The sequence below is a fragment of the Fusarium graminearum genome, chromosome 1 (assembly GCF_000240135.3).
Source record: "Fusarium graminearum PH-1 chromosome 1, whole genome shotgun sequence".
Lineage (NCBI taxonomy): Eukaryota > Fungi > Ascomycota > Sordariomycetes > Hypocreales > Nectriaceae > Fusarium > Fusarium graminearum.
In genome coordinates this window covers 10,563,979-10,574,867 of record NC_026474.1, presented here as the reverse complement: position 1 = coordinate 10,574,867, position 10,889 = coordinate 10,563,979, and the positions used below count along the sequence as shown (strand labels likewise).

The window sequence follows — 10,889 nt, the reverse complement described above, 5'->3', positions numbered from 1 at the left end:
ACCGTTCGCTCCGTAACCCCTGCTCCCGTCGAGTCTCCCACGCCTCCTACTCTCAGCGTGACGACCGATTCTCTTCAATCTCCAGAAGATGCTTTCCTGCAGCAGACCTCACCCCGCTCAATACCCTCCTCTGGCGGTCCTGCTCGCAGGCAAGGCATAGTTTTCAACGAGGTTTTCAGCGAGTCGTACGAAAGCAGCGAATCCAGCCCACCAAGACAGCACTTGCGACATACGAGCGGAAGTCTACGGCCTCGGACGCGCACCATGGATACTTCTATGCTAGCCCAAAGAAGTGTACCACCACCTACATCAGAGCGACACCGTGTTGGCAGTGTGAGCTCGTCAGGGTCATTACACCCGTCAGATGAGCTAAGACCGCAGCTCAGCTCGTTGGACTCTTTACACCATTCTGTGATAACAGGGCGAGACTCCTCAGGCGCACCCAAAGACAAAAAAGCTAGAAGACTTATGAAGCGGCAATCGTCTCGGCCAACTTCTCCCCTCATCTCCCCACCACCTTCCGTCGACTCACTACCCTTACCCATAGCTACTGATGATGCGAATAAAGTTCTGCTTCTCATGAGAACCCTGTGCGGTCGGATGCGCGGCGAGATCGAGTACCAAGGCGAAACAGGCGGCCCCTGGCACAGTGGAGTGGCCTACATCGAAGAAGAGAAGGGGTGTCTCATGTTCGATTCGGGTCAAAATGGGCCCTTTCACATCCCACTTGTTTCCGATCTGCGTGGTTGCAGGGTCCTCCCTGTCGATTATCCCGAACTGACTAAAGAATGTTTGGAGTTGGTTTGCCTGCAGCCTCATATCGAAATCTTAATATGTCCTCGGCAAATGGAGGAGTTTGATTTATGGCTGGCAGCTTTGCTATGCTGGCAACAATTACGCCCAACGGGTATCAAGCTTTCCAATGGTAAGCCGACTAACCAGGTTATGCCAATGAGACCGGAGCTCAGGAGGCATGGCTGGTCTCAAGAGAAGAATAAACCTACTAGTATTATCAAGGTCGGCAAGGTTATGTTATGGGATAAAGGTCTGGCTGTCTCACCGAGGGCCATCGTCAAACGGCCATCAACAAGAGATCTTCGTTCACCAACTACCTCGTGGAGGAGGGTCTCTTGCATTCTCCAGGACGGCGGAGAGTTTAAGCTCATGACAGAAAACGATGTTACGGTCCTGTCCATCATCGACCTTTCACAACTTTCTCGTTGTGCCGTCCAACAACTCGATCGCACAGTACTCGATGAGGAATACTGCATTGCCATATTCCCAATTTATGCCACATCATCTACTCATCTTTCCATCTTCCGACCAGTGTATCTAGCACTCGACAGCAGAGTTCATTTCGAAGTTTGGCTGTGTCTCCTCCGAGCTTTTGCAGTACCAGATATATATCACCTCGACGACCCCAACACATCACAAATCTTGGAAGTAGACAATATCGAGGCCGAACATGAGGGTGAAGTCTTTCGGATTGAAAAGACGATCAGTGTACGAGTGACTGAAGCCAAGATCAAGGCCAGGCCAAGCGGGATCGGTGGGGTTGAATCAACAATACACGAAAGACCAGGACGGCCAGAGCCTGATCCTCTAATGGGAAACTATCTGGCCGAGGTCATACTGGATGGCGAAGTGCGAGCGCGGACGACGACCAAGACAGGGACGAAGAATCCTTTCTGGAGAGAGGACTGCGACTTTACTGATCTCCCACCTTCTACACCGTTATTATCTGTCGTGCTGAAGAGGGTAGAGGGAAATCTGGATAGTTCGAGCAACCTTCTTCAGGCTTCTGTAGGATTGCCAAGAACGCGGAACTTGCAAGAGTTTGTGGTCGGAGCTGTTGATCTTAGTCTGGATCAGATGGACCGTGGCAAGGATAACGAACAATGGCTTCAAGTATTCGACGAGAAGCACCAGTCTGTTGGACAGATGCTGATCAAGGTGAACCACGACGAGCATGTGGTTCTTCTGTCAAAGGAATATGAGCCTCTCAAAGACATCCTACACCGGTTCCCAGCAGGATTGACGAATCAGATTTCGGCTGTTTTGCCCGGACATTTACGTCGACTGTCAGAGCTGTTTCTCAATATTTTCCAGACATCCGGTACTGCTAGCGAGTGGCTCATGGGCTTGGTGGAAGACGAAATCGATGGGATTGGTAACCAGGCTTCTATGAAGAAGTATCGATTCAGCAGTCGCCTCAAATCCAACGACTCCGTTGACGCAGCGACTGATCGTGAGCTCATTGTACGAGATATGAGCAAGTCTCTTGCTGGAGAAGCGAACTTGCTCTTCCGTGGCAACTCACTACTAACGCAGTCTTTCGAGTTCCACATGCGCCGCCTTGGCAAGGAGTATATGGAAGAGATCCTGCAGGAGAAGCTTTTCGAGATTAACGAGATCAACCCGAACTGCGAGGTTGATCCCAGCAAGATTTCCAACGAGGCAGATCTCGATCAGCACTGGACTGTTCTCATCCACTACACGACTGAAGTGTGGAAGTGCATCGCCAACTCAGCCAACCGACTGCCCCCTGAGCTACGACACATACTCAAGTACATTCGAGCAGTTGCAGAGGACCGCTACGGAGACTTTTTGCGTACCGTCACATACACGTCCGTGTCTGGTTTCCTGTTCCTTCGTTTCATATGCCCGGCTATCTTGTCGCCAAAGCTGTTCAACCTCCTCCGTGATCACCCCCGACCTCAAGCGCAACGAACATTTACCCTTATTGCAAAGGCGCTGCAAAAGTTAGCAAACTTGTCCAACTTTGGCAAGCGAGAAGAGTGGATGGAACCTATGAACCGCTTCTTGAACCTGCAAAGACAATCTGTTCGTGACTATATCGACCAGGTTTGCAGTATTCCTGCGGATCGTGAGACCAACAACTTTGTTCCGGCTGGTTACAGCACACCTGTTACTATCCTTGGCCGCCTGAGTCCGACTTCCAAGGAGGGCTTCCCTAGCCTGCCGTACTTAATCGACAACACGAGAAACATGGCAAGCCTCGTTAAGTTATGGGTGGATGCAAAACCAGTCGACGACAAGAAGGAACAAGTAGACCAAGAGCTCCTTGCTTTCAACGACGTCTGTTTCGCCCTCCAAGAGCGTGCAGACGCTTGTCTGGCAAAAGTCGAATCCGAACGCGCCAGCGAAACAGCAACAAACGCCACAACAGAAGACATCACCGAATCCCTCGAACAAGCATCCATCATGGAATCCCTCTCAATCTCCTACGCCGGCTCCTCAACAGCATGGAACGACACCTACGATCCTCCCCCACCCGGCAGCTCAGGCAGCGAAGTCAATGACGATAACGCCGCGCAGAACAGCCGCAGACGCAGCAAGGAGCGTCGTCGCCATCACCACCACCACAGAGAAGGCTGGGAGCACCGCAAGCAGCGACATGCGAGCGCAGGAGGGAGCGCAAGTGCGGGTAACACGCTCAAGTCTAAGAACGGACGCGTGGGACGCACGATTCTTAGCGGCATCATGCGCATAGGTGGGCGCGGCGAGAGCCCCGAGGGCAGGGATTCTCCAAAGCATCACAAGTAAAAGAGTCGAAAAAGGAACATTTTATATCCATTTATACACACACGCTCATATATATACATGTATACCTTCTTGACGACTAGATGGGGGAGAGAGCTAGTCTTTATGATTGAATGAAACAATACAACTTCTTTCAAACACCATCTATATCTTGTCTCATCTTTTCAACATATTTCTTCATCTTTCTTTCTTTTGTGCGGGTTTTTTTCTTTTACATCTTTCTCTGCGGTTGGTGTTGGAGGGCGGGCTTGTAGACTTATAGAGTGGTCATCTATCAAACATATTTAGCAATGGAGTCTAGTCTTTGGTTTGGGAGGGATCAGACCGTGATAAACGCTGGGCGTTGTCTAACGGAGAAGGAAACAGAGTAAATTGTTGGTTGGGTGGGCATATAGAAAAAGGGGATGGAATATTGTAACTTTTAGATAAAATAAGAGATAAACTTGACCATGAATTGCGACCATATTCTTTACAGAGACTGTCATCGGACACCCTGCCCCTTGATTCAACCCTACATGGCAGAAGGTCACTTAATCACACATATCACAATCATCATGGCGCCGTATCGTATAAAGTAGATTGCAACATATGCAATTCGATGGTATCTCATTCAGCGCCGACTCCTTTGTAACCCGCTTTTCCCTCGCATGGGTCATGTTATAATAAAAGATGGATCATGTCCTCCGCCCCCCCTTGTCATGTCATGTCAAACATTGGCTTTAGTTTTGTAAATACAACTGGCGTTCTATACCGCTCATGATGAGTAAAAAACGGACGCCTTCTATTTTCCCTGTGATGCCTTCTGGGCAGGTATCACTTAGGTGAAGAATTTCTTGTAAGCAGCCTTCTCCTTGGCAGCGCGAGCAGCAGCCTTGGTCTTGACGCCGTTGAGCTCGCGGGTAATGGCGCTATCGTTGGGCGCGAGCTTGTTGGCCTCGGTCAGGTCGCGCACAGCAGCCTCCTCGTCCTTGAGGTGGATGTTGGCAAGACCGCGACGGTAGAAAGCCTTTGCGCGGTCGGCGTCCTTGACTCCGCCGACTTCGAGGGCAGCGGAAGCAGAGCGGGCAGCGTCGTCCCAGGCCTCAAGCTTGATGTTGAGGAGGGCTGAGTTGTTGTTGAGGGAGAAGCGCAGGGCTTCGAGCTCGTCCTTGATGGACTGAGGCTGGTCCTCAAGCTCGGGCTCCTCGTTGATGTAGCGCAGACCCTTCTGGTACTTGTCGAGTCCAAGCGAGTAGTTACCTGACTTGAAAGCAGTGTTGCCGTAGTCCTTGCTGGCCTTTGCGATCTTGAGAACAGCGACAGCGTCGAGAGTGTCGGTGCAGTCCTCGGGGAAGTCCTCGTAGGGGTCGCCGAGAGCGTCGGGCTGCTTCACATCGGCAGCGAGGGCGGCATCGCCAGTGAGCTCACCACAGTCGACAATGAGAGCCTCCTTAGCAGGACGGTCGCCTGACTGGGTAGTAAGGTTCTCGATCTGGCGAACAACGGACTTGCCGTTGAGAACCTCTCCGAATACGACGTGCTTGCCATCGAGATGAGGGGTAGGGACGGTGGTGATGAAGAATTGGGAGCCGTTGGTGTCTGGTGGGGTAACGGCGTTAGCATCATGACATGGTACGAGTTTGACTTGTGTTGAGTAAACTTACTGGGACCAGCATTGGCCATGGACAGAAGGAAAGGCTTCTCATGCTTGATGGGGAAAGCCTCGTCGTCGAACTTGTTGCCGTAAATAGACTCGCCTCCAGTGCCGTCGCCAGCAGTGAAATCACCACCCTGGATCATAAACTGCTTGATGACGCGGTGGAAGACGGAGCCTTTATAGTGCAGAGGCTTTCCAGACTTTCCGATGCCCTTCTCACCAGTGCAGAGAGAGCGGAAGTTGTCGGCTGTCTTGGGGACGAGGTCGGCGTAGAGCTCCATGGTGATACGACCGACGGACTTGCCGCCGATGGAGATGTCGAAGTAGACGCGGGGTCGCGCGGGGGAGTCGCCTTCAGCCGCCATTGTGAAGTTTGGTGGTGATGGAATTTGGAGAGGGAGAGGGTGAGAGGAGAAGAGAGAGAGAGAGGTGCAGTCGCTGGAATGATGAATGAAAGGGGTCTTGGAAGGAAGGAAGAAGGAGTTATCACGACGTGGGGTTTGTTTGTTCTAGGCAGAATCGCACAGAAGGAAACAGATGGAAGAGGGGAGCTTCTTTGCCAATTATGGAAAGGTTCCGTCACGATGCAAGTAATCGTGTCGCTTATAAGTGGGGGACTGGATTGAGGCCAGGGTACGATAATAATAGATCAACGGGCAATTGAATCGAATTGAATTGAATTGGGGGCATCGACGACAAATACAACATCTTGCTTGTTATTCAGGTCACTTGTATAAGTATCGCAGTATTATTACAAGTGTCAGTGACAAAACCATGTCAAAACTCTGAGATATCTTGGACTAGGGCCAAGAAGATCCCGTCAGCCCCTCCCGTCCCTTGAAGACGTGCACGGGTCAGGCAATAAAGACGCCGCTTCTTTTCTTTATGCAAGCGATGAGCCTCGGGATGGAATGCAAACTTTGTTTCATTGACATTTACAGTGATTAAGAAATGGTAATGGTACGAAATAAATAGTGTCCAAGTCAATTGACCCCAGCGAGGCTCAAATTGACCCTACAGCTAAGAGAAATTAGAGATATGACCCTTGAAGTTTGCTTATCCTATGCTAGCATACATCTGTGTCTCAATTAGAAAGCTGAAATATAAAAACACTCACCCTTATCGGCTCATACCTAACAAACAAAACAACCTCCCATCGAGAAAAGAGACAACATCACATCATGCAAAGCACCCAATCTCATCTCACATAAGTGGGGGAGGGGCAAGGTGATGATGAGGAGGGGTCGCCAACAAAGGACAGGGATCTGATAAGCGACCAGCCTCGAATGGCACACACGATGCTTCTAGTCAACCGACTCTATGGGCAAAGAGAACAAACCATCAAGGTCATATCAACAGTTACATGAGAGGGGGTGAGCTTAAGTTATCGTGATAAATCAATGTCAAACTATATGTTCATACAATGATACAGAGGCACCATCGCTTAAATCGACCTTGGATTGCCTCTTTAGGTAGGTACAAACACAGAATTTCAGCCCTTGTAACACAACACAATTGTTAAGCGTACAAGATATGCCGTGACTGTGTTGGTCGTTGCTCGCTAGGACTTTCAGCTCCTTTTGTAAGAGTCAATAGCCGACTCCCTTCCCGAAAATGCGGCTTCTCACAGCAATTGTATCATATGTCCCCAGTAGTGACGCCAAGTTCCAAAGACATATCTTTCTGTCGATAAGTCTGTGTAATGTCAGGAGCCTTGGCTCCAAATCGGAGCGTGATAAATGAAAAACCGCCTCATACTGACTCACTGTATTATCCCTTATGCTCTCGCCAGCCAATTCTCTCAGTCTGCAAGCTCGCCGATAATAGCTCGGTGAAACGTCCAATTCTTTTGTCTAGCCCGTCTATCCCTCTATAGACCATGTCCCTATAATCCATGTCAATTATAGAATGTCACATTCAGCCCATCTATTCCGTCTGGGCGCCGTTCTTCAGCTCAAGAGTGACCTGTAATAATATGCCATGATTAACATCTCACACACAAACAAACAAGGAGACAAAACCTACCGGTCCATCGTTGACGAGTGCTACCTCCATCCACGCCTGGAACTGGCCATCCTTGACTCTCTCCTCCATGTACCCGGCCTTGACCTTTTGCACAAAGTAGTGGTATAGCCGACGCGCTTCCTCTGGGTTGGCTGCGCCGTGAAAGTCAGGCTTGGCTCCCTTCTTTGTGCTGGCCAGTAAAGTGAACTGCGACACTGTGTCCGGACATTACGTCTCAGCCATTTTGTTTTTCTCCCTTTGGTGGCGGAAAAGATAGGATGGGAAAGGCATCAGACCAAAACTCACCGCAGAGAACCTCGCCTCCAATATCACCAACACTCTTCTTCCACTGTATTTCCGAAAAGTCAGATCACAAGTCTTGCATATGTTAACATCAAGACTGGTTCTTACCTTGACGCCCTCCTCATCATCCCACAACTTCATCCTCAAGACCTTGGCGGCCATGAGATCGGCCTCCTTCTCTGTATCCCCAGGGGCCACGGCCGCAAAGGCCAAGACTCCCTTGCCGATCGACGAGATCATCTCCTTGTCGACGGTCACGGACGCCGACAGGACACGCTGCAGGATGACTGTTTGAGTCGAGGTTGATCAGTCTTTTTTCCCCAGCCCTCGTGTTTCATTCGGTTTGCCAGTCGGTTATTGAAATGCACATACCCTTCATATTTGTAATTTGTGAGTTTTTTCCCCACTCAAAAACTTGTGTGTATTTGAGAATGTAAGTTGGATTATCGAATGGGTTCGAGTCAAGCTCTTTGTATGTAAATGTTGCTCCGTAGCCGGATCGGCATTGGTTCCGACTTTACCGTGTAACTTATCACTCACTTTCAGATACAGAAGATTCGCTACAGCATTTTATTATCAAGGTAGTTGTAGGAGTTTGGGACAATTAACAAGGTTACAAGATACAACATTGACATTGAGTTTGGACTTTAAACTCTGAGCCTATCTTACTGAAATGTATCACAAATGTACCTTTTCCCAAAGCTCTCACACAGGAAAAGGGAGTCCAACAGGCAATAAACGGATATGAATGCCAGTCATGTGAGAAGAAGCGTCCAGCAACCTGTGCTACATTACCCGTACTATGCCTGGCACTTATGCACAGTAGGCTTTAGCGAAAAACCACGTCATTGAAACTATCCCGCAATAGCGACACTGAAATATCACGCCATTATTGAATCTATAATCAATACGTTGCCTAATAGTCCCTTTTTCGAGTTGCGGATTGATTGACTGTAACTGCCAGTTATTACTTGACTTTTCTCCGGACAGGCTCTGTAATGCTCACTATTGTAGCCCTTGCAACCCGTTTCAGCACCTAACCGCGCCTCGCCCCAGGTGACCCGCGCTCTCTCATCCAATCAAAACGCTGCGGCTGCTTGCCTCATCACTGGCATCCACACTCCACATCTCCCACCTTGAACCTTAGTAACATCAAATGCTGGCCAGCCTGTCTCTGTCTGTCTTTAGCAACCGCATTTCATCCACCAACCGCTCGCGGAATTGAGCCTCCTAACACCGGATCCTGTATCATCACGTCATTATATTTAACGACGACGAATCCCATTACACGCGACGCGAGGTTTAATCCCCCTAATAAAGTTTCCCCCCTCTCCTTGCGCTGGCCACATCCTCCTCGACAGGTGCAGCCAAAGACGCATAACGACGCAGCTCCCGACATCGCCGTCGACCGACACGAGTTCTGACGAACGACTAGATCCTGCGCCCCAGAGGCTGCATATTCCTATTCATAATGGCGGCAAGGAAACTGGCCCAAGAGGTCGACAAGTGCTTCAAAAAGGTCGCCGAAGGCGTGACTGAGTTTGAAGCCATTTACGAAAAGATCGAACAATCGAGCAATCCTGCCCAAAAGGACAAACTAGAAGATAACCTCAAGCGCGAGATCAAGAAGCTCCAGCGACTGAGGGATCAGATCAAAACATGGGCCGCTAGTAACGACATCAAGGATAAAGCTCCGCTGCTGGAGCACCGGAAGCTGATCGAGACGGTTGGTCCCCGCTGACAAAACGAGCAAGGTACAAGTTCATTGTTGACCTGGTTGTGTGGAAATAGCAAATGGAAAAGTTCAAGGCAGTGGAAAAGGCCATGAAGACGAAAGCATATTCGAAAGAAGGCCTGTCAGCCGCCGCCAAGCTCGATCCCAAAGAGCAGGCAAAGGTCGAGGCCAGCGAATTCCTCAGCGGAATGGTCGACGAGCTGGAGCAGCAAATCGAGACTCTCGAAGCCGAGGGCGAATCGATACAGGCGACCATGAAGAAGGGAAAGAACAACACCGCAAAGGCCGAACGCATCGCCGAAGTCGAACGGGTTATCGAACGACATAAGTGGCATCAAGGCAAGCTGGAGCTTATCAGGAGATCCTTGGAGAACGGCGGAGTCGAGCCCGAACAAGTAACCGACTTGGAAGAGAGCATTCGATACTATGTGTCGGACGGCATGAATGAGGATTATATGGAGGATGAGGAAATGTACGAGGAATTGGATCTTGAGGACGAGGAAGGCACCTACGGCATGGGCGCCGACGGCGAGAAGGGCTCCTCTCTGGATGCGCAATCTGTGCAAGAGGATCTGACACCTGATACTGACCTACCAAAGCCACTGGTGAGGAAGGCGCCGAAGGAAGTCGATCCAGTACGGAGGACATCATCTCAAACAAAGTCACCCTTACCCGCCCTCGCAACACTTCATGCTCCTCTACCAACCATCAGCAATGGCAACTCTGGAACACCTGCTATGAAGCCCGCTTCAGTGCCCTCAAGGCCTGCTGGAGAGGGTCTCAAGTACGCCTCTGCAGCTGCGGCCGCAGCCGCAAGTGACAAGAACAACGTGGGTATTGCCCCGTTACCTCCACCACCCGGCGCCGCATCTTCAAGCATATCTCCATTGCCGCAATCTCGGAGCAGTGCCGCCAATTCTCCTGCTACATCCTCTGCCCAGCCCGCTTCTCAACAAACAGAGTCCAAACAGCCTACGCCAGCGCCAGCACCTGCCGAGCCTGAACCTGTGCCTACGCCAGCACCTGTGCCCGCGCCTACAAAACAATCCAAGCGATCAAAGGCTGCTGGAAAGCAGGTTCTGGTACCCGAGACTCCAGCGCCGTCAAAGCGTAAGCATACTCGCCAACCGTGTTTGATTTCGATTACTGACTTTCTCATAGCCGCAAGGACAAATGGCACATCAAATGGTATCAAGCCTACCGAAGAAGAGGAAGAGTCCATCTACCACCTACCAGCATCATTGCAAGATCTGGTCGATACGTATGAGACCTCGAGAAAGAGACCATACCCTCCCTCCGCACCATCAGCATTGCGCATGATGACTGCCAGTCAGGCCAGCTGCCCTGATGTTGTGGATGCTGATGTGCCACGAACATATCGACCCGAAGTGCCGGTACCGCCAACGGGGTCTAACTTCCCCCGCGAGCCGCTCCCCCTTTTCGACGACCCGAGGTTGTACTCGCGCATCGATCCCGATACGCTGTTCTACGTGTTTTACTACAAGCAGGGATCTGCCCAACAGTACATGGCTGCCAAGGCTCTTAAAGACCAAAGCTGGCGATTTCATAAGCAGTATCAAACATGGTTTCAAAGACACGAGGAGCCCAAGAACATCACCGAAGATTTCGAGCAGGGAACCTATCGAT

The 10,889-nt window shown here is 50.4% G+C and overlaps 4 protein-coding genes across 4 annotated transcripts in view; 2 read left to right on the top strand and 2 right to left on the bottom strand.

Moving 5' to 3' along the window:
* Positions 1 to 264: 264 nt before the first annotated feature.
* Positions 265 to 3,567, top strand: FGSG_10353 (uncharacterized protein; the record flags this gene model as incomplete). The annotated part of the gene is made up of 1 exon (XM_011321018.1): positions 265 to 3,567. The coding sequence occupies one exon, from the start codon at positions 265 to 267 to the stop codon at positions 3,565 to 3,567; it is 3,303 nt and encodes a 1,100-aa protein (XP_011319320.1).
* A 59-nt stretch (positions 3,568 to 3,626) lies between these two features.
* FGSG_10352 (peptidyl-prolyl cis-trans isomerase D) lies at positions 3,627 to 5,693 on the bottom strand. Its single transcript, XM_011321017.1, has 2 exons — positions 5,208 to 5,693; positions 3,627 to 5,142 (listed from the first exon to the last, which is right to left on the bottom strand). Exons 1-2 carry the CDS (start codon positions 5,563 to 5,565, stop codon positions 4,382 to 4,384), a joined length of 1,119 nt encoding a protein of 372 aa, XP_011319319.1. The 5' UTR covers positions 5,566 to 5,693; the 3' UTR covers positions 3,627 to 4,381.
* Positions 5,694 to 7,126: 1,433 nt separating this feature from the next.
* Positions 7,127 to 7,886, bottom strand: FGSG_10351 (uncharacterized protein; the record flags this gene model as incomplete). The annotated part of the gene is made up of 5 exons (XM_011321016.1): positions 7,127 to 7,165; positions 7,226 to 7,419; positions 7,511 to 7,553; positions 7,616 to 7,794; positions 7,880 to 7,886. The coding sequence occupies 5 exons, from the start codon at positions 7,884 to 7,886 to the stop codon at positions 7,127 to 7,129; spliced, it is 462 nt and encodes a 153-aa protein (XP_011319318.1).
* Positions 7,887 to 8,712: 826 nt separating this feature from the next.
* The window catches only part of FGSG_13746 (uncharacterized protein), a gene marked incomplete at its 3' end in the record, with an annotated part of 2,451 nt that continues 274 nt past the window's right edge, over positions 8,713 to 10,889 (top strand). The window contains exons 1-3 of the mRNA XM_011321015.1: positions 8,713 to 9,233; positions 9,299 to 10,352; positions 10,404 to 10,827. Of these exons, the coding sequence (XP_011319317.1) occupies positions 8,979 to 9,233; positions 9,299 to 10,352; positions 10,404 to 10,827 (1,733 nt within the window). The 5' untranslated portion in view covers positions 8,713 to 8,978. The remainder of the gene's footprint in view (positions 9,234 to 9,298; positions 10,353 to 10,403; positions 10,828 to 10,889) is intronic.

What these genes read in the sequence shown, in the direction of transcription:
- FGSG_10352 (XM_011321017.1), bottom strand. Translation starts at nt 5,565, where the DNA reads ATGGCGGCTGAAGGCGACTCCCCCGCGCGACCCCGCGTCTACTTCGAC. An exon ending in CATGGCCAATGCTGGTCCCA is followed by an intron (nt 5,143 to 5,207) that starts GTAAGTTTACTC and finishes TTACCCCACCAG; the next exon opens with ACACCAACGGCTCCCAATTC.